The following is a 23,462-nucleotide window of genomic DNA, read 5'->3' as shown; positions in this document are numbered from 1 at the left end:
ATATAATCATAGCTTTATAGTAGTAAGCTTTTGAGGGAATATATTTATACTTTATTGCATGTATTCGATACGCAAGAAAATAATGAGGATAAAATGAAATTTAAATAAGTTTGAGGATCATTAAATAAAACTAAATCAAATCATTTAAAAAAATAGTATTGTATCTTAAAAATTGCAATTTCAAAAAACAATATCCGGAATCTAATCCTGAAATGTTTCTGTTTATTTTCTGTTCTTTTGCAATTATAAAACAATCTAAAAGAGGTTTAGCTTTGTTCTAATCAGAAAACTTTTCGTTTCGGTAAGAGTGGAAGGGATAAACAAATTACTTTAACATCACAGAGCTGTTGTAATCAAAGCACCTGCTTTATTGGAAGAGTATATGAATTACAAATTTCTTTTATAAACAATCACATTTAAATCACTTTAAAAAAAAAATAAAAAACCTTTATTTAAAATGTCGTAAAACAGGACAAGTAACAAAATGACAACTTAAAAAATGTGTTTGATTACCAATGCTATACCTTAAAGCAGGAAATATTTACCATAACTCAATTTCAACATTCTTCTCTTAAAAAAGCACGTTGTCTATGAATTCTTTCAGAAATTTATAAAATTAGCCTTAAAATGGCTGGTGATGTTATAGCTAAATTTATGACAAATTTCAGTTTCCACGTATTAGCACCGAACGCCTCATTTATTTACCTTAACGAAGAGGTTTTAAATAAATTATTGATATCAATTAATTCATGATTCAATTAAAAAGAGAACTCATTGATAGTGTTTTTTAAGTATTTATTAAAATTGTCTGTGTGATAAACTGGTATTTATGAATAGTGTGCTGTCCAATTGAGAAACACTACATGTTTGGGCGCCAAAACCTTACTGTAATTAACATTGAGTTTTCCTCGAACTTTTATAAATGTTATTTAATCAGGATGATGATGGAAAATCGCCTATTGGAATCGACAAAAGTTGAGGATTTAATTGAAACTGGACCTGCCTAAGGAAGGTCGAAGGACCTAGCCTTCTGATTAAGGTCCCTGGCCTGGTTCCACTTTGGCAAGACCACAACTGTCCAGTTCCCGTTGGCTCCCGACAGCACCAACCACCTTCAACTATTTGCTGATAACAATACCAAGTCATGTCATTCCAAGTACTGTTAACAAATCCCATAATAGGTAAGTGGAAGCAAAACTTTATTACAACAGATCAATCATGCGTTAATCATTCTCTGTATCTTTTTACAGAGTGTTTTAGGGTTAAGTGCCTTAACTAAGAATTAATGAACTAAGGACCTCTCAAAGAAAAAAAAATCGTTATGAATGTATGTCGGTTATCACTTTGTATATATGATATTCATATATGAATATTTTATTGTCATGAATTATTTAGGCCATGATAATTAACTTATTAGGTGTTTCAACTACTTTAGTTATAAAATTTAAAGATTAGCCTTTGTGTTAGATGTTGTTCAAAAGTTTATCTTGAGCATTAAGTGACTCAGCATCTTCTACAGTTGCTGTGACCGAATGGCACATATATGTTATTGTTTTGCAAGTATCAATTATTCTTTTGCGTAATGATTGAAGTCTATAGACTGGACATTGAAAGATTTTCTGTTTAATGTAACAATTAATAAATGGTTAATAATGGTTTTAGACCTGGAGAGCGTAATAACATGTTAGAGGTTCCACCACTACTGGTATTGAAAAATATCCATGCCTCTATTAATGAAATTACTTTGAACAACATTTAATATGAATATTAATAAAGAATTTTAAACAATAAAGAAGTGGGAATATATAAAAACTAATTTATTATAATCTTAATAATTCGGAACAATAAAAATCAGAGTAAATATTTCCTTAATTTGTTAAGCTTTGGCGTAACAGACATACCTTTATTTCTAATAAATATTTCTTTAGTTAATCAATGAACTTTTTAATAATTTATATTTATCCAATTTCTTTACTACTAACTTTGAGAAATGGTTTATTATTTTAAATTAAAAAAATTAAAGGTGCTAAACAATAAGCTATTGTGATTATGGCCGAATTGAAGTTTCAGACAATTTAATTGAACATTAAAGTTGTAGGTTTGATCAAAATTATTAAAAGAATTGTGAAGAAATGTGCAATCGATGGTATAAAATGGTGTTTTTAGTAAGTTTATTTTGGCGAACATTCAACGCTAAATTTTAGTTTAACAAAACTTTTAGGTTTTAGCTTAGCTAACCTCATACCTAGTTTAGCAAGACTTTATGATTTGGACTCGGGCAATCTTGAAACGTTCATTTTCTTTGAAAAACTGAATCCTGAATAACATTCTAACTAAAAATCTTAATTTTTATGCAAAGAAAACAAGCTAGAGTAGCGTATCTTTATAAATTTCAGAGAAAATAATACTTAATTTATGGTGATTAATATAAGGTAGTAGCCATTTTGTAGCATTGATGTGAATTCATTAATTGCTTTGAATATCTAATTAGTACATGACACAATCGGCTTATTATAACGCTTCCGAACAAATTAGAACAGTCAGTTATCTGCTGTTCACCATCCTTTCCAATATCGTAACGATTATTAAACAAATTATAATTGCCACAAATTTAATTATAATTGGTGCGGATCAGTACACCATACCAAAGCTATGACTAAAACAACTAGGCCTTACTAAACCCAACAACCAACGAGCGTTGATGACCTAGCGTTGACGCCCTTTCAAAACTAACAAACAAACAAACAACGCCTCCGAACTGGCAGTATTGCAACAACAATCTAACAATATTTTCCAACGATGCCCATATTTCACACCACACCTCAATAGCTTAGGACTAAACCAAAATATCTCCAAAACCCTTGGAGACGATGATAAAGCAATAAAATTGGTGTTTCAGTTTTTAAAATCAGAAAATTAACTGACAAAAATACAACTTGATCGGAAGGGAAAAAAAATAATAATAATAAAAAAAAATAAAATAATAATCAAATTAAAAAATAAATAAAATTTAACGAATATTAGCAAAATTAAATAAAATATAAATGACATTAATTGCCAATGAAGTTTGGCGCCACTAAACAAAAACAAGCAAACAAACATGACAAATTCAAGATTTAGCATTGCAAAGAAATTAGAAATCCACGTTAAAATGAAACAAAACCAAAAAGAGCAAAATTTGTTACAGTAACAAACACTGTGGTTATTATTGCATTGGATAGGATCATAGTCCTAAAAACCGAAGTTGTTCAAGCCGACAATCACATATTTGCCCTTATATGAACTTTAATATTTACCCAAATATACAAATTTTAAATTTATTTTAAATACAATAATTTAATTTCTTTTCTGACTAATAGGATATGACTTTTAAATTAGCTAAAAGTTATTAGCATTGAAATAATAGTTACCGGTACCAAAACAGTTTACGCTTTTAATCAAGATTTCTTAATTGAAAGGAAAGTTCTCTAACCATGTGCCCGTCTGACGTCAATTGTGCTGACGTCAAGTGCACACACTTTTATAGTATTAGTATTGCGCGATAGTTTAGTCAAGTGTTAAAACAAACCTAGTAATTAATCTGCAACTCCAGGAATATTCTTAGATGATACCATCCAAAAGTATATCCTAAATATCTATTCATAAATATTGTTATGCGATAACTTGATGAATGGTTAGTATTCATAGTAAGTTTATTTTCCTTTACATCTCATTAAATATGTAAATTCAGTAGTTCGTTGTAGTGTTTAGCAATTCGGATTAGAACATGTTTCACATATGTAAATATTAATTAATTTTTGAATTTTCAATTATTTTTATTTTTATTTTACCAGTGAAGTATTTTTTTTGGTTTAGAAACATTGTTTTATCCGTCGATACGTCATGGTCCTGTCTTGTCTAAGCATCTATCCACCACCAAAAACCAAAACCAAAATCATTATTTACGTATTCTCAATTTTAGAAATGATAGGTCACGATTAAGACGAAAATGCAAAAGACCAAGTTATGTCATGGCCCTGTCCTTTTTTGTTTTTTGAATTTTTGCAAACAGTTCTTTATTACCTCCGATATCCTTTCCTACCATTTTCCTCTGTTATTCTAGATATCTAGATAATAAACTAATCTCTAGATTCAGTTAATCTAGAGCTTTAGATGGTTGTAAGCTTCAGCTGTGATGTGGATAATCAAAGAAACTGCATAAAGTGAGTTTTTAATCCAATTTTTTGTTATTACTGAATAATTGGACTTTACACGAAGAAGTTATTAATTATAAAATAACTCCTCGGTAAGAGTTAGAGAAGAAAGGAGACTAATTAAAAAAAAACCTTTATTTCTTCTTCGGCCCCTGTAATCATGATACTGTCTTACGTAAATTAGAAGACAGGGCCATGACGGACGGGGCATGGTGTGTTTAAGATAGTTTAGAGCATTTCTAGTCCTCCAATCTTTATTCAACAACATCCTAGCTACAAGGAAGGTAATTCGTTTACGATGTATGTATATAAATATGTAGTTTTTTTTTTTTCGTGCACGGCTCAACCAATTTTTCAAGTTTTTTGGCTCAAAGTTTTGGAAAAATTTGAGCTCAAGATACTGACGTCGATTCATGGTCTTGTCTAATTCCATTCTTTATAAATATAAAACATCTCCAATTTAATCTAAGGATCTCCAAGCTAGATTGGAGTACTTTTAAATTTTTTAAAATCTGAAATCAAAAATTATCATTTTATTTACCAATATGAAAGCGATTTAAAAATTAAAATAGCTAAATCGTTTAATTTATAATATTTTTTGCACCGATTACCGATCAGAACTAAATCCGCAAGGTCAGCCTTAATTCAATATTCCCAACTACGTCTTGGTCTACCCCTCCGGCGTTTATCAGTTAACTGATCATTAAATAACATTTTAGAGATCCGTTAATCATTCCTACGATTTAGGTATTGCATACTATAACTCTAATTAGGTACATTAACCGATTTAAAATACATAAACAGGCAAAATAAAATAGGTCTACGCTTAACTACTTTATCAATAATTTTCAATGAAGATTGATCGTCCGGGCCAATGGCGGACCACCTGCCACCTAGGAACCTATAAACTCCCCGCACCTGCAAAACTTTTCCAGGTAAATAACTACCCAACCTGAGGGAAAACAATCTTTAAGGCCTTTACCTGGATTACTAGCCTCACCAACTTACCTAATTAGCTCGATTAGAGATTTTCATTTACATTAATGCAATCAAGTAACGATAATTCCACAAGTTAAAAAACATAGGAATTATAAATTAAATCATAAATGAAATTAAAGATAAAAAAATAACAACTTGATGTATAGTTTGTTGACAATTTAACTACATAGACGTTCACACATTCTAGCTTTTAGAGCTCTTAAAATTTTTAATGAAGTGTGTAGTTTTAGAAAAAATTATCTTATCAAAGCTATTTCCCAATAATAGGTAGGTAGTGAGGTCAACCTTCGAGGGTCGTTAAATGACTTGCAGCTGATGTGCATAACTAAAAACAAAAAAATAATAAAAAAAAAAATAAAAATAAGAAATCGACATAGTATTTCTAAGCAAAACCATGAACGGTGTAGGTGGACTATTGGAAAAAAACAAATTCAGAAAAGACCTATTTACTCAAAAATTTATAATTTCAAAGTATAACATTTATCATAAGTTGGGAAAACATAAGCTTCGGCTATTTTTTCTGTTTTGTTTTTATTTTAGTTTTTGGACCTGTCGATTTGTGTTTTAAATTATTTATTCATTAAATTATTTCTTTTAACTTATCTATTCATTGAAATATTTCTTTCAACTAACTTTTTTTTTTCTAAATCTGTATATTTATATTTTTAATTTACTGGTTTCTTTTTATAAACTGATCTACTGCGATGACTATTATGTCATAGGTTTGACTGCCTAATAATAAATTTGATTAATTTCTTTAACGGATCGAACGTGGGTAGCGGATCACTGGAAAGGGGAGGTATGAGAGAGTAGGGAGAATAAAATTGTCAATAAAATAAAATAAAATTGTAAAATTAAAAAAAAAAATTATCTTTAGTGAGTAGACTAGTATAGGTTGTAAAATGAAGGTAGGAAAAAAAGATGTTATATCATCTAAATATATGTACTGTATATAAACAGGTGCTGTTTATTGTAGCAACCTAGAATTTGGACAAGATGGCTAAATAAAGCATTAATCTCTTGTAGTTTTAAAATAAATAAACAAAAAATAATTAAACATTTTCTTTTATCCAGGTGGAGCTAATCCCTATATTGCAGATAATTTCCTGCATATTTTAGAATTAATTCTCCTTCAAATAATTATTTCTATATCGATCCAAACTTATGATAATTCATTTTTCATTAAAACAGTATTTAATAGGAATAAATAAGTCCAAATAATTTATTATTAACTTATCGAATCAATTAATATTAATTATACTCCAAACACTTAAGAATAAAAAAAAAAGTATAAATTTATGTTTGAAATAGAGAAATTTAGCACATTTTAAAGTGCTTTCTAATGAGTTTTTATTTCCTAAATATCCAAGTTTTAATATCCTGTATTTATTTTTTGCATTTTTCTCAACAAAAAAATCGCCACAGCAGTTCCTGAGAAAAGCCTGGAATGAATTTTTTTTTTTAATAACGTTATAATAATTCTTCAATAAGTTTTTAAATGAAGTAGTATTTTTACATCAGTCCGAACAGTATAAAGAGATTATTGAATTGTCTATACTTAACATGTTGATTTTTTCCATTGGCGTACGGAGGACAGAGTAGATTTTTTTAATATTTATTTTATAATTATAAATCTGTATTATTAGTATAACTGTAGTATGGCTTTATAGTATTCGATTTGACTTCGGTATAAATATTTAAAATTTCGTCCTACTGATTTTAAAAATTATTTTACTATCAAAACTCATTTGTTATATTTTAGGATTTATAGAAGTAATAATAAATTTGAAACTAATTGAAATTTAAAATAAGTTGTATAAAATAAAGACAATGATACCATATGTACAAGTGGTTGAATTCTCTCGTCGTCCTAGCGTTAATCTTTTTTTTTTTTTGTTATTAATAATTTAAAATTTGTTCATCAAGCGTCTAAATTTGTGTAAATCAGTAACTGCCATTAACGAAGTTATTGTTTTTTATTTATTTCAAGTCACCAATTAATAAAAAATATTTTTTCTGGATGGAATCGTCCAATGAATAAGAAAGACGATTGCTCTGCAAGACCTAACAGTCATGGGTAATAGTATAACCACGACCCCTTTTTTTTCTTTTATCATGGTCAGAATTAGGCGCCAAAAGTACTAAATACTAACTTTGCTTTTTTATTTTGAAGTGAGTAAGTGTTTAAAATTTTGTAATTGAATTCAATATAAAATTTGGCAAAAGCTCGCAAGCTTTTTTTTTTTTGGAAAATTCTTTACGGAAAGTTTAACTAATTATCTTCCATAAAGCGAGATTTTCAGATAAATATAAAGACAAAACCAGATACCATTCCTTCCATAGAAAACTTCCCAACCACCCAAATCCACTTGTTTCTATCCTGGCTTCTCCTTCATTAACTAATAATCCTCCTAGGCGTCTAAATAGAAGATGGCCTCGGGATCTTCTCCTCTAGAAATGTTATTGTTCTATCAATGGATAGATTCTCCAAATGTTTGTATTATGTCAATATCTCACCTACAGCAAATTACTTTGTATATATACAGTTGTAAATAACAATAAATAAATGATAAAAAAAAAATATAAACAGTTCAAGTATCTTAGCATGTATATAAATACAAAATAACATTGATGTTAAATTTCTATCTATTTGTTTATTTCAAAATTGATTATTCTATGAATAAATTACTAAGTCACTAAAATATCAGCAAACGAATAATCAGCCAATGCCTCGTATATTCAGGCATCATTAGTTGGTTTATTTAAAATTTAAATTATTAAATTACAGATGATAATAAATTTAAAAATGAAAATAGGTCGAAATAGATAGCTAGACCTTTAAGGCTTAAGATAAAGAAGAGTCCATAAGATATGCCAAGAGAAAGGAAAGCAACTGCAGCAGAAACTTATCCAGACAACATTGCAACCATCTTCTTTTTGCTCGACCCCCTTACTCCTCCTACGAGTTCTGGAACAAACCCTTTGCTATCTGATCCCTTGCTGCTAATGAAATGTTCTCGGAGTCCTAGTATCTAGTTGTTCTTTAAAGCCTCGGCCTCAGACAAGATCTCATATCTGATGCTGTGTTACAGTTCTGAGCAGCTAAAGCTTATAGTACGTTTAGCTCAGTTATTTCTTTACTTTTTTAATACAACTTAAGAATAGCCATATAACTTTTAACTAATAAGTAATGAAAATATCATTAGAACGTTACGAATAACTACGAGGAGTAAATAACTACCCAGTCAGCGTTTCACTAGTCAAGACATCAAAAGAACTGAAGTATAAAATCACATAGGCTTATACCTGTCTAAGCATCTCACATCAACAGCTTTACAAAAACTAATAACAAGAAATAGTATATAACTCTATAATAGTTTAACATACATTTGAATATGTTTACAATACAAAAGAAACCAGGGTTCTCGGAACTACCATATCCGAAACAAGGGTTATTCCAATCTTTTGTATTTGTTAACAGCAAAGTGATAGATATTGAATTACAAGTATTTTAATTTTAATTTTGGGTTCTGGTGAAAAAGAGTGTAATTCCCGTCATCAGAATGTTTATTGAAATGTATAGTCTTTTTCCATATAAAGCTCACTATTTTTCAAACAGTGATAGTTTATACATTGAAATAAATCCTATAAGGTCTTTCTCAACGTGGTCACCTGGAGACAATTAGTAGGAACAAATTTGTGTTTTATAATTAATCGGTAGTTAAAAATATTTATAAAAAATTATAAGGGTATCGAAAAAACTTTTTTTCGTCTTTAAAAAAATTGTTTTGCAGTAAAAAAAAACATTGTGCTTATTACGAACATAAAGAAAAAGTGAAGGACTCGTGATCATCGAATAAACTTGCTTCTTTGAGAACTTGACGGCCGAGCAAGTTAGGACGAGGTTTCCAAGAGTAACTGGCCAGAACTTTGTGTATACGATTCCCACCTGGGTCAGTCAATATTTATTTCATGGCGATTAAAAAAAATAATTTTTACACTCTCTGTTACAAAAAATTTAAAAAAACAAATTTCGGGTTTTCATCTGATTTCAAAAGATAGAATTTGTTATTTTTTGAAATATCACTTTGGTGTCTATGATAGGTTAAATCGTTTAACCGTACGATTTCCATCACTATATAATATTTTTCCTAGTTGTCGCACGAAATAACCTGATTTTCAAACGCGTTTTTCAAATAATTAATCGAACATCACATATATTTCATTATTATATGGTTGTATAGGAAATCATTCTAAACAAATAAATATTTAAAAATCGATCTAGGACTGTTTCAGGCCTTTCTAAGGCCGTTAATCAAGTTGAAATTTTCTGTGAAGGTAGGTACTAACAGAAGCCAATGTTTGCGCCCCAAATTAAGTTTATACGATAAATAAAAGTCTTGTGAAATAATGTCCAAGAAATGACGCATTCTTTCAAAGACCTTTAAAAAAATCAAGAATATTATATATTGTATTATTATATTTTGACAGAAATGTGGATTTAAATAATTGAGAAAGATGAAATTATTTTAATGTCAATTCCTACCCCCTACATATTTCCTTATAATCCCCTCCTACCTCTCTGATAGAACCTTTAAAGTAAATCATAACCTAGCCTACTCATCTCTCTTTTCTCAGTCCGCCGGTGTTCCTCAAGGAAGTATCTTAGGTCCCATTCTTTATACGGTTTATACAGCTGACATCCCAATCCATCCTAATACAATCCTAACAACATACGCTGATGACACATGTATACTGTCTGTAAACAACAACCCAACTAATGCATCACGAGCACTAGAGACACACATAACATCTATTGAAGAATGGTGCCAAAACTGGAGAATCAAAATAAAGCCTGACAAATCCCATCAGATCACATTTACTCTCCGTCGTAAACCTCTATCCTCCTGTCCTACAGTATCCTTTCTAAATACTTCACTAACGCCTGTTGAACAGATTCGATACTTAGGACTCCATCTTGACAAGAGACTTACTTGGAATCCACACACAAGACTGAAACAACAAGAAACTGCTCGTAGATTCCGATTGTAACTTTACTTGGCAAACGCTCTAAACTTTGCATGCATTACAAAAAATTAGTATAGACTACGATAATCAGACCAATTTGGACATATGGAATTGAGCTCTGGGGCTCCACCAAAATATAAAATTCCTCCCGCATCCAATCCTATGTAAAATCCTTGATGCTCCTTATTACGTTACAAATAAACTCATTCACAAAGACCTTAACATCCCATTCGTTGCAGATTTGGACCAAAACAGATATGCGTCTTTTCATTCCAAACTCCTTAACCATCCTACCCCATCAATACTTAATCTTTCATCCTTAACAATCCCTGATAATCCTCCGAGGCGTCTGAAAAGAAGATGGCCACGGGACCTTCTAATTTAAATTAATGTTTGAAGTAAATTCCTTCCCAAGATTTTCAAGAGTATATGAAACATACAACATATTTACTTATTGTATTTTTTATTTGTACAGTTGTAAATCACATTAAATAAATAAAAGTTTTTTAAGAGTTTTTACATTTTAGTCTTAAATCTTAATAAAATTTATTCTATGTCAAAAGTCTTATGTACCACCTTGTATTCTAATTATCTTTCATTTCTAGTATATGTTTATTTTGGAGAATACCGCTATATAAACAAAATTAGAAATTCATGAACAATAAACCTGGCGATAAGAAAACAAGTACAACAAGGTGAATTATTGAATAAGTAACAAAATGGTAGCCGAGTAAATTTTGGCCCCAGCCCTAAACCCCGGAGAACGGGAGAGCTATATAGGAAACAAACTATAAACAACAGAACGAGAAATTTATATATGAGATTCCTTTGGGATAGCGTGGTCCATAGTGCTTTTCCGCTCTATGTAAATCTAACTGCGTATTCTCTATCATCCTGAGAAATCACATCTTACTGTTATTTTCTTTCTTTACTTGAGAAAAAAAAGGAAAGAAACAAAGCCACCTCATCTATACCTGGCTTCCCGTAATTTATTATATGAGAACTACTTAAATTCATTCAAAAAATGAGATATTGTCTATCCGGTCCGTTGGCCTAGTATAGCAGATTTTTCAAAATGGCAGCTGTATATTTTAGATTTATTGCCAATAACTCCAAAACTATTACGACTTGTTTAAATATCTAAATAAACTACTTTATAGTGAATTAACAAGGTACGATTTAAGCCCTAATAGGGGCTTTATTTATTTAGCTTTGTTTATTATTTATGCTCAATAATTACCGAGATAGTGTTTTACTAAAAACAATTTTTTTTTTCCAAATAAAAGAAAATCTTAATTTATTTTGACAAATATAATTCAAATTTCTATTCTTGTTGGTATACTTTTAAATCACTACAAATTACTTTATGGTGAATATTGCCACTTAATACAGCAACAGTGTGTATTATAGAGTGATATTTGTACCATACACTAACTATAAATAAAAATAATAAAATATAAGTAAATATATTTTTGCATACATATTTATATTATATGCATAACTTTATTTTAATGAGATCCATGGAATATATGTTGGTGTTAAGGGAAGGTTAATTTAATTTTTAATAGACTGGTGTGATGTATGTTGTTCTATTCGTCATTTTATCTATAATTTATTCGACTCTATTAATATATTTATTTAATTCATTTTAATTTTCATTATATCATCTTAATGCGATTCTCTTTTATGTAGATATTTCATATAAAAATTATGAACTTATGATTTTGATTTAATAATTGAAAATCGTAACCTAAAATTTTACTATTCATCTATAGTAGCCTCAATGTTTTAATGTTTTTGTTTTACTCTAATTATTCAATGTCTTTTTCACTTTCGTTATTGCACATTTATTGTAATTTCTGTGTTCTTTTTTGACTTTAAAAATTATATAATTTACAATGAACATATAGCTTGAGTAATTCCAAGATGTTTTTTCCTAAAAATCGGAACATTATAAAAAATGGATTGGAAAAAAAGGTAAATTATTGGTAAATTACGTTTATTTATATTTGAAAGTTAAACAATTATGAAGTTATGATTTTGATTTAATAAATGAAAAACGTAACCTGAAATTTTTCTATTCATCTATAGTAGCCTCAACATTTTTTAAAAAAAATTAATTTATTGTTATTTACAACTGTATACACATATATACAACAAGTAAATTTGCTGTAGCTGACATGATACAAACATGTGGAGAATCTACCCACTGATAGAACTCCAATAACATTTCTAGAGGAGAAGATCTCGAGGCCATCTTCTTTTCAGACGCCTAGGGGGATTATTAGGTAATGAAGGAGAAGCAAGGTTAGAAACAACATTTGGATGGTTGAGAAGTTTTTTATGGAAGGAACAGTATCTGGTTCTGGCCAATCGGCAACATGGAACATTGAGGTCCTGATGGATGACTTGATTTGTGACAAAGTAAGGAGCATTAAGGATTTTATGAAGGATTTTGGACTGTAAGGATTGGATTCTGGAGGAATTTGATGGTTTAGTGGAGCCCCAAAGCTCAATTCCGTATGTCCAGATAGGCCTTATAATAGTCATGTAGATCAGTCTTTTGTAATGGATTGGCAATTTAGACTGTTTGTCTAGTAAATTTTGCAATAGTCAGAATCTACGAGCAGTTTCTTGTCTTTTTAGTCTCGAAATTTTAATGTTTTTTTTTTTTACTCTAATTATTCAATGTCTTTTTCACTTTCGTTATTGCACATTTATACTTTTTTATTTTAATTTCGGTTTTCTTTTTTTTTTTTTACTTTTCTTTAAAAATTACATAATTTACAATGAAAATATAGCTTGATTAATTGGAAGATGTTTTTTCCTAAACACCGGCACATTTTAAAAAATGGGTCGGAAAAAAATAAAGTATCGGCACAATACGTTTATTTATATTTGAAAGTTTAAAAATTATGATTTTGATTTAATAAATAAAAATCGTAACCTGAAATTTTACTATTCATCTATAGTAGCCTCAATATTTTAATGTTTATTTTGACTCTAATTATTTAATATCTTTTTTACTATCGTTATTGCACATTTTTACTTTTTTATTTTAATTTCTGTTTTTTTTTTTTTTTTTTACTTTTCTTTAAAAATTACATAATTTACAATTAAAATATAGCTTGATTAATTCGAAGATGTTTTATTCTAAAAACCGGCACATTACAAAAAAATGGGTTGGAAAAATGGTAAAATATTGGCACTATACGTTTATTTAATTAATTAAATTTTTATACGAATATCTAATATACAAAAAATTTTAGAAAAAGAGTAGAATAAAGATTAACATTAAAATTTTATAAACATGTTTGTATGATTCTCTTGCTAAATCATAATTATTTAAAATGTCCTAAGAAACTATAATACATGAGATATAGAGAGATTTTTAAAATTATTATGTTTCTTAATGGATGTATATAGAATAAGATGTATTTAGGTCTAAAAATAATTTTAGTTTTGATGTTTGGCAAGCATACTTCTTCTTAGGTAGTTGAAGAAGTTGAATCATATTTAGCGAATTGACTTAAAGCAAACTGTCAAGTTGCTTCGGTTCGTGTTGAAGAGAACACAAGACAACACGGAGTAACTTGTGGCCGCTTTGGCCGAATATAAACTACTTGGGCTGAGGTGGGACCGCCATGTTAACATCGACCACCTCCCACCACTTAGTCTCTGTCACCCCCCCCTCCATATGAACTAGTTATATTATTTACAACACAAAATATGGAATTTTTTTTTTCTTCATTATACTATAACATTATCCAACGTATGTATGAAACAAAAATCACTTTATTAAATAGAGTGATGTTAATTGTAAAATATTTGGAAAAAAAACACGGTAAACAGAATATTGCATTGAAAACGATTAATGTTTTTTTTAACAAAAATTTTGAATCTCGGAAAGTGGATTCATAACCAGATAAATCCAACTTTTAAAGTGTTATATGCTAGAAATGATCAGTTAAAAAAAAAAAAAATGTCAAAAATGAGGTTCAAACCATCACATTAATTTTATATATAATCTTTTCAATTCCTTTAGACTGGTATTTATTTTTTAAATAAATTAAATAGTATCCATTTTAGATCTCGACACTCTTTATTATAACAGTCCAACGTTTCGGCCCATTCGGCCATCTTCAAGGACAATATTAAATATAAATTTACAACCCACATCCAAGGTCCATTAATCACAAGTCAAATTATTCTATTTTGTCACGATTTCATATATTTTTAATTTTAGATCAACTTACACTATCAACTATCATATAGACAAACTAGTTTTAAAAATTAATGAAATTGTGGCAAAATAGGGTAATTTGACTTGCCTTAAAAAATGTTTAAATAATTGGATGTGAGGTGTAAATTTATATTTATGATTGTCCTTGAAGATGGCCGAATTGTCCGAAACGTTGGACTGTTTATATAAAAAAGTGTTGAGACCATTCGATTTATTTTTAAAAAATAAATTTATTTTTAATGGATTGGAAAAAATTTACATTTAGATTTCAATTCTTTGGTTCTTGAGACTTCATATAACTATAAAAAAATGATAATAAAGACACTTGAGCTTAATGTTTGAAATTTATATACTATCATTATATTATTTAATTTTATATATTTTTATGATTCTCATGTTCATCGCATATTATCATTTGTAGCCATGAAAAAGACAGACAACGTAGGCTAAAACATCAGTATTCTTCAATGATTTTTCCTAATTGCAACTGCCTTACTGACTAACTTCGCTTTGATTAATTACTCATCTTCCTTCAGAGTTTTGATTCAATTTTATATTCTTATTATCATTATAAATTTTTAAAATCTAAAACAATAATTTATTTACGTTAAAACACTAATTCGTAATCTAGTAAAGGCAATTTTTGTAATAATATTGAAATAGTTTTATAGTGTTAATGAGAAAATTAATTAACAATTTTAATTTATGCAATAAGAATATAATTTTGTAAATTGGTAAATATTTTTAGAGTTTCTAAAGATAATGGATTAAGGAAATTAGCCTGATATAGGAAAACAATTTTTTTTTATAAATTAGGCTAATCAATAGTCAGGTATATCAGGAGAATTATAGTGTGTTGTGTGAATTATAAGTATATGAATATTTTGATATAGTGATAGAGGGCCGAAACGTTAAATATAAAATTTTTCGATTCCCTCAAATTTCAGACTCCCTCTTCCAGACATTGGCACCAGTACCACCTTCCGTGCGAAGGTAGAAAGTAGTGAGGAGGAATTAAAACGCCAAAAAGTGCAGTTCATCCAATTTTACAGAGACATATAATTTAATTAATAGTTTTTTTGTTTTAGTTTTAAGTTTAACTCATTCAAAACTTCCTTAGGATGGAGCTATGCTCTAAGAAAAGGAAACAGCAAACAGCAACAAACCACGTCTAAATTATCTTCAAGTTGATATTTTTTGTTTTAAGGGATTAGAAGAATATCTTTAAATTAACAAATGAAACTAGAATCCGGTATGTAAAGTCTAAATTAAAAAATAAAATAATCACGAGGTAGTAATAATATTACTTAAAACTGTTATATCTTGTAGTGAAATCCTGTAGCTTTGATTGAAACGATTCTGTTCGATACCAACCCCCCTCCCCTCCCAAAAAAAAATCAATAAAAAAAATCACACGTTACTTTTTTTCTGAGTGATTTTCATCAACAATACTATGGTAATAGTGACGAGTTTCAGTTCATCTGTGTTAAATTGCAAATTTTCACTAACATAGTTTATTCATTAGTGAGTTATTTACTGATATTAGTCAGCGTTTAACCATAATAATGACAGTAATAATGATATTGACAATACGTAACTACAGTAATCGTGGAAACTGAAACATTAATTGTAGCAGCACTGTGGTTACGTGGTATCAGGATTTCTTTGATTATTCAGGATTCCTTTGTTTTGTAGTTTACTAATAATATCCTAATAAAATATATACATAACAAAATATACAAAAATTTACGTTACTTATTTTTTATTTTAATTATATTATTTTAAGAAAAAATCAAGCTTTTTTTCGATGAACAAATTTAAACAAACAGCTATTAAATTTAAGTAAATAATGTTATAAAAATAATCTTAAGTGGTAATGTTATACCAAAAAAAAAAAGAAATCGAAATAACAAGTACAAATTTATAGGTAGGATAAATGCGTGATGTAGGAAGATGAAAGAGTTATGATGAAAAAAATTGATATAAGAATATTAATTAGTTACAAGAAAATTCGGCGATTTTTTGTTTAAACTGAACATAATACAAATCCATTAGAGATTGGAATTAATTTTTAATTTTTATATTTAAGTTGGTTCCTAAACTAATTTATTTGATAACATAGTATATTATTATTAAATGTGAATTAGATATTGTAGGATGAAAATGAGCTGGAAAGCTCAAATCGTTCAATTAAAAAAAATTTGATTTGTTCTTTGAAGTAATATAATTAACATAAAATAAATATTTTTATAAAATAAATAATTCAAATTTTATCCATTATAGTCTCAAAACCTTTTATTTCTCTTATTTTTCTTAAAGAGTTTTTTAAATTATATAGTTTCAAAGTTGTATTAAGATTGTCACTGAAGATGGCCGGATTGGCCGAAACGTCGGCCTTATAAGAGAAATAAAAGATTTTGAGGCTATAATGGATAAAATTTGAATTATTTATTTTTAAAAAATTACCAGTCTCAAGAAAATATTAAGATTATAAATAAATAAAATAAATAAATTACAAGCGAAAATATTTGTATTGTATGACTCACAGCTTTGAAGAAGTGGTTCATGTGAGCTGGGTTCGTGTCCACGATAACCTTAAAGATGTCCTTCTGCCTGATCTCCCTTAGGACATGCCTGTAGCTAGCTGGGTTTGCCTGCCGGATGTACATCTCGGTTCGTGCTCCAGGAGGACCTTTTACCAGTTCCTGCAGCTTGAACAGACCTGTGGATACATTAGAGGCATCAGAAAATGGTGCAATTAGTATGCAATAGAATTCTTCGATTTTTGAATATTCCAAAATTTTAAATTCCACTTATTTTGCAACTTTGAAAAATCGATATTAAAAGAACTACTAAGAATATACTCATACTAATCTCTAAATCATAAAGATATTTAAAATTATATTTGTACTATATTTAATTGGTATTACCAGCTCAAATAAAAATATAGTTTGGCCTTGGGTGGTTTCATATAGAATGACCCAAAATAGTTTGGAATGAATTATTAAATATCAGTTCAAGAAATAAATTATTAAAAAATAAATACAAATATTAAAAATAATAATAAATAAAAATACATGTATTGCAACAAAAGATGATTAAACAGGAGTTTAGCATAGTAAGTAAGTACTGTATGGAGAACCATGGAGAACCATGCAAGGAGGTAATTTGTTCATGATCACACTCCACAGCCAGGTTTTCCCTAATTAAGGGTCATTTAGGCTGAGTTTGCAAAGGAAAGTATAATAAATATTTGTATCCTGTATTACGAGCAATTCCTTCCTGTCTTTACGCAACTTGGGTTTGAAAATTACACTATAGGAATTCACTTTTGGTCCAAAGAAAAGAGTTTAAATGAAAATACCGAAATATGTATCACTAAATCGAAATAATGGGCCGCGATAATTTGTTCCCATTGAATTTCATTCAAAGATTTTTTTATTCCAATAGTTCACCATTAATTATTTTATTTTCAATTCGACTATAACTTCATTTTTTTTTTAAATATATATTTTTTCAATCATTTATTTATTGTTATTTAAAACTATATAACATATATACAACCAGTAAATTTGTTGTTTGACATAGTGACATGGTACAAACATGTGGAGAATCTATCCATTGATAGAACTCCAATAACATTTCTAGAGGAAAAGATCCCTAGACCATCTTCGTTTCAGACGCCTAAGAGCATTATTAGGTAATGAAGAAGAAGCCAGGTTAGAAACAAGTGGATTTGGGTGGTTGGGAAGTTTTCCATGGAAGGAATGGTATCTGGTTTTGGCCAAATCGGCAACATATGGGACAGCAGTTTCCTGTCTTTTCAGTCCTGTATGAGGATTCCATGTCAGTCGTTTGTCGAGATGTAGTCCTAAGTATCGGATCTGTTCGACAGGAATAAGTGGGATATTATTAAAGGACACTGTAGGGCAAGAGGTCATTGGATTACGACGAAGTTTTAAAAATATGAATTCAAATTTTTAATATTCTTTTTCTGACCTCCTAGAAAAAAATTAAGAACAACAAACAATTTTTTACATAAAATTAGAGGGATAATAATAACAACTTTGGATATTCGGGTTGGTGGGATTAAAGAAAGTAGAATTTATTTTGCTTCCTTACAATCAGATGCAGGGTAGCTAGGTATTCAATAGTTAAATAAAATAGATAATTCTTTATCTATTAAGAATAAATTCTAATATTAATAAATGAAATTTATTTCCTCAGAATCAAAAAAATTCCATCACACCTTACATGTTAGACATAAAGGAATACATTTTTTTTATTGTCTCAGTTAAATTTGTGATCGGGCATATTATTAATTAAGATTATCAGTGATTGTGTGAGATGGTACGTCCCATATCGATTTTATTTGAGTATGTAATTAATTAAAGTATCATACGTAGTATTGTTCACCTGTTTTGAATAATTGCGAGATTTTTCTACATGTAATAAAATTTTATTACTTCTGCTGTTTGGTATCTTGATTGAGATAGCATTTTAACCTTGCTATAAATCTTTTTACGGCTCTGTGACAACAATATGAAGTTTTGACTGAATTAGTTCAGCCATTTTTCTTTGGAAAGAAAAAGAATATATAAGTGATGTCTACTCATACGATTTTATAACCACATTGGCATGTAAAACCCAAGCAATTATTCCTTATCTTCACTACTTCACTCCGATAAAGGTTTTATTTTTTGTTTTAGAATATAATATGAAATAATTAATTATTCTTCAAGAATTTGAATTGTTCTGGGAGATTAAAAAAAAAAAAAAAAAAAAAAAAAGAAAAAGCGAACGGCAGAGGGTTTTATAAACAAGAGTATAAACTTTAATACGTAGGGTCTTTGCTAATAAAAGTCCGATTTGATAGGTTTTTTTTATAAGATAATTTAATTTTAAGCTCAGGGACTCTGAAACTGGAATGTTCTGGGAGTTGAACAGATGAAGAATAAAGAAGAACAGATTGAACCTTAAATATCATATTTGAAAAGTTAAATGGCTTCAAGTGGAAGACTTTAAGCAAATTCACAAAAATTATTGGAACCGCTTTTTGGCTAATCAAGAGAGAAATACATAAAACTTTCCGCCTATTGCCCCATAGGCATCAGGATCCAAAATCCTAAAAAAACTAAAATGAAACACTATCGTCAAAGAAATTTAAGAAATAATCGTTACAGAGACACACACAGAACAATAGCCGAATTTAATTTTAATTTTTTTAAATGAAGGGGATAAGTTGGTAACTTTACATCAAACATTTGACTCAAATATAATAAAATAATTTCCTTACATAAGTGATAATATATGAGAACATTGGTAAAAAGCCGTACCTCTGCTCAAAATATTGTATTTCAATATTTTTTTTTTTTTTTTGTAAAAATCCAAAACAAAAAATGAAAAAAACCAAGTGCACAATCAAGCACTTATTACAATCCCCGCCTAAAGCGCAGCAGGTATTATACACTGGAACTCGATTTAGTACATAAACGTTGGGAGCCTAAATCCTGCAAAAAAAGAAGCGGGAAAATCGCCCCCACCTGTTTAAGGGAAATCGTAACTTTTTTTTTTTAGACTCAAAAGGTTCTAAAATACATAGATCTGAATCATTTTTGATGCACAGTTGTCAAAAATGTAATTCGATTACAAAACCTAGGCGAAGAGGATTTGGTTTTAATGGAAGGTTTGTAAATAATCTTCAGGTTCAGAAGAATAACAACGGAAAAAAAAATCCAACAATCGCAATAGTAAAACAACAACATTTTTTATCTTAGTTACATGAGACGGTCTGAACGAAAAACAAGTTCTGTACACTTCTTACGTAAAATAATTCTATTTGAATAAAATTGAAGTTTAAATGGTCTTTTGGGAATGGCTTAATGCCAAAAGATTAAACAAAATTTAGATCCTTACAAAATAAAAATAAATGTATATAAAGTGAAAGTTTTTAATCAGGACTCTTTAGATATTTAGATTGTTCTCCTTTTTGCTAAAGCCCTGACGATTTTCTGCTTATGTAGGCATACGTTGAAAATGGGAACTCACAAGTTTAAAACCACTCTAAAAGCCTAATCGAAGCGTTTAAACTGCGACCAAAGTTTTCATTTTTTATAAAAAAAATCATTATTGTGCAAATTTTATTCAGCTTAAAAATTGAGAAAAAATGACGAAATGATTGATTCCGATGTGTTATGCTATTCTCCCAAATTTGCCAAATATCGAGTATGCTTAATCTAAGTTTTTTTTCTATACGCTTAGTTCCATTTTTTTACTTTACGAGTATTAGGTAAGCCTTCGAACAATTTTTTTAATTATTAAAATTATTATCTGACTTTATAACCCTTTGTTAAAGTTTTCAAGGGAGGGGGGACCCTATTCTGTTGATTTGCAACTGTCACTATTGTTGCGTAGTTTAGTTGGTAAAGAGCATATCGATTATTTATTTTAAAAAATCAGCATTTTTAGAGGACTTTGTATCAGGAGACATATGATCATAATATTAATTTTAAAGTATTGGTTTAATAGCAACGAAATTAAAGATTGTTGTATCTACTTATTTTATCGTCGGATAATTATTAATAAAAAATAAAAATCCCTAGAGAATTGATCTATTTTTTTTTGCATTTATTTATTGCAATTTACAACAGTATTTACATAAAATACTTTAAGTAAATTTGATGTAAGATCAAAATGGAGTGATACAGGCAAGTAAAACTCCTCATTGGTAGCAATCTAATTGTATTTCTACACTAGAAGGTCTTGAGGTCATCTTCTTTTCAGACACCTCGGAGGATTGATTATCAAGAACAGAAAAGGAAGCAAGGTTAGATACTAAAGGGTTTTGATAGTCAGGGAGTTTATAATGCAACGATTGATATCTGGTTCGGGCAAGAACGGTTATATTTGGAACATTAAGGTCTTTATGGATGATTTTATTCGTGGAGGAATGCTTTTTTATTTATGTCTTTTTTTTTAGCTATACCGTTTTATTTCAGAATAATAATACGAGCTACCACAATTAACGGTAATGATTTAAGTATTCATTCATGCCATATATACAGAAAAAAATATAACAATAGTACTCACAAAATTAATAAAATAAAATAATAATAATCAAATGAATAAATGTAAAAACACAAATATAATCAATATCATAAAAACTAATTAATTAGTAAAAAAAAAATTATGTACAAGATAAAGAAAATTAAATTCAAGTAAAAATAGAATATATGCATATTCACACCTATACAAAATATTTATTAATATAATATATAATATAATTTATTATTAACATTCAACCATGGGAACTCCGAAGCTTTACCACCCTCTTGTGGGGGGGGGGGGGTTAATCGGGACTCCAAGAGATCTGTTTTCTTCCTAAACTAAAATCTAGAGGACATATATCATTTTGAGTAAAGTTTCTCAAAACATGAGTTGACATAGCGAAATTATAAAAAAATTATCAATCTCACTGGCTACTCTCGTAGGTTTAACTGCACTATCGAAGAGGGTTGTTGTGTACAAATCAGTAAGACTATTGTCAGGTAAATGAATGTACAACATATAATTTGGATTCACATAAACTAATATAAGGAACATTTTTTTTCGAGGATAACTCCTAGTGCTATCCATTCAAAAGACAAAAAAGTTATATTGGATTTTTAAAATATTAGATTCTGACCTATTAGGTGAAGGCTGATAGAAATTCGATCGCTAAAACTATCCGATATAACATAATTAATTTTAAGACTCAAATTAACTTCTCAGAGGTCAATTTGATTAGAGAAAAAAAAAAGAAAAAGGGAAAAGTTGGTTAGCGCCGGTTAAGAGCTTTTCCCCGAGGATTGCCCTGGATGGGGGGATGGGAGGGGAGATGTAATTATAAAGAAAGGATCCCTTCTACAAATCAGCCCTCGCCCAATTTCCACACCCCGCCGCCCCCCCCCCTTAGTGCTAGAAAACAGGCTAAGGTCGTTTGTTCAGCTCCCGCGTCGATATATCTCAATTGTCACTAATTTTATTTTAAAATTCTTCGGCTCCATCATTCACTGACTTGGTATCAGAATTTTAATTATACAAGGAGCAGCTTTTAACGTATTTTTTTACAAAATATTTCTACAGTAAAAAAAGTAATGTAACAATTGATTAATATATTTTATATTTTAATTATAGTTTTAGACTAGGTAATTTAGTATAAAATAAATGCTCAAAACATTTCAGCCCTTATAGCATTATCAGGTAGAAACTTTAAACATATAACTTTATTTATTATAAGATCGATAAATGTAAGAAAAAAAAAAGTGAAAATCGAATAAAAATGAGCAGAAAAAACATAAATAATATGAGCAAAAATAATAGCAATAAACAGGTGAAGTTATATCAAATGAGATAATATATTCAAGAAAAGTAAAAACAAATAAGTTAAAAATTAAAAGACGGAGAAAATAGGGAATTTTGCTATATTTGATTTTTACTTTTGTTTAATCTATTTGTTTTTAAATATTACCCCACTGGGTCAATTTATTACAATTTTTTTGAGCATCTTATTTCTATTTTATTTTAATTTACTGTTTTATTTTTTATAGTCCTACCGTAGTTAAAATTATATTTCATGTCAGCTTATACTGTTGATGTATCTGCTATTTTTTTTTCTGTTATAGCTAAGTATTTTAAACAATAATAACAAAAATTTTTATTAAATAATATAATTTTTTGATATTTTTTCATACGTCATTTGTATTAAACTCTATAGTGATCAATTTACTAATAATTTATATTTGCATATTAAATGCATTAACACAGCATATTATTATAATTTTTAGATTAGCAAAACATAACTTCACAATGATTATTTTATCAGTAAATACTAGGGCTTATTATCATTACATTGTATATCTATTATAATAATATAATATTTTTTAATTACGGTTCCACAACCTGGTTACAGGTTTCGGCTTTCTTCACTCGTGACGATCTTGTGCGGCCGCCATCTAGTT

General features: G+C 28.8%; 1 protein-coding gene across 5 annotated transcripts in view; it reads right to left on the bottom strand.

Moving 5' to 3' along the window:
- LOC106678871 (glutamate receptor ionotropic, kainate 2) overlaps positions 1–23,462 on the bottom strand; it is a 676,475-nt gene that overhangs the window by 210,580 nt on the left and 442,433 nt on the right. For all 5 annotated transcript variants that reach the window (XM_067049421.1, XM_067049419.1, XM_067049423.1 and 2 more), the window contains one exon: positions 17,010–17,185. In XM_067049421.1, the coding sequence (XP_066905522.1) occupies positions 17,010–17,185 (176 nt within the window). The remainder of the gene's footprint in view (positions 1–17,009; positions 17,186–23,462) is intronic.

The sequence above is a fragment of the Halyomorpha halys genome, unplaced genomic scaffold (genome assembly GCF_000696795.3).
Source record: "Halyomorpha halys isolate HHAL.00 unplaced genomic scaffold, Hhal_1.1 Scaffold165.1, whole genome shotgun sequence".
NCBI classification, from domain to species: domain Eukaryota; kingdom Metazoa; phylum Arthropoda; class Insecta; order Hemiptera; family Pentatomidae; genus Halyomorpha; species Halyomorpha halys.
This window is presented reverse-complemented; position numbering and strand designations above follow the sequence as displayed.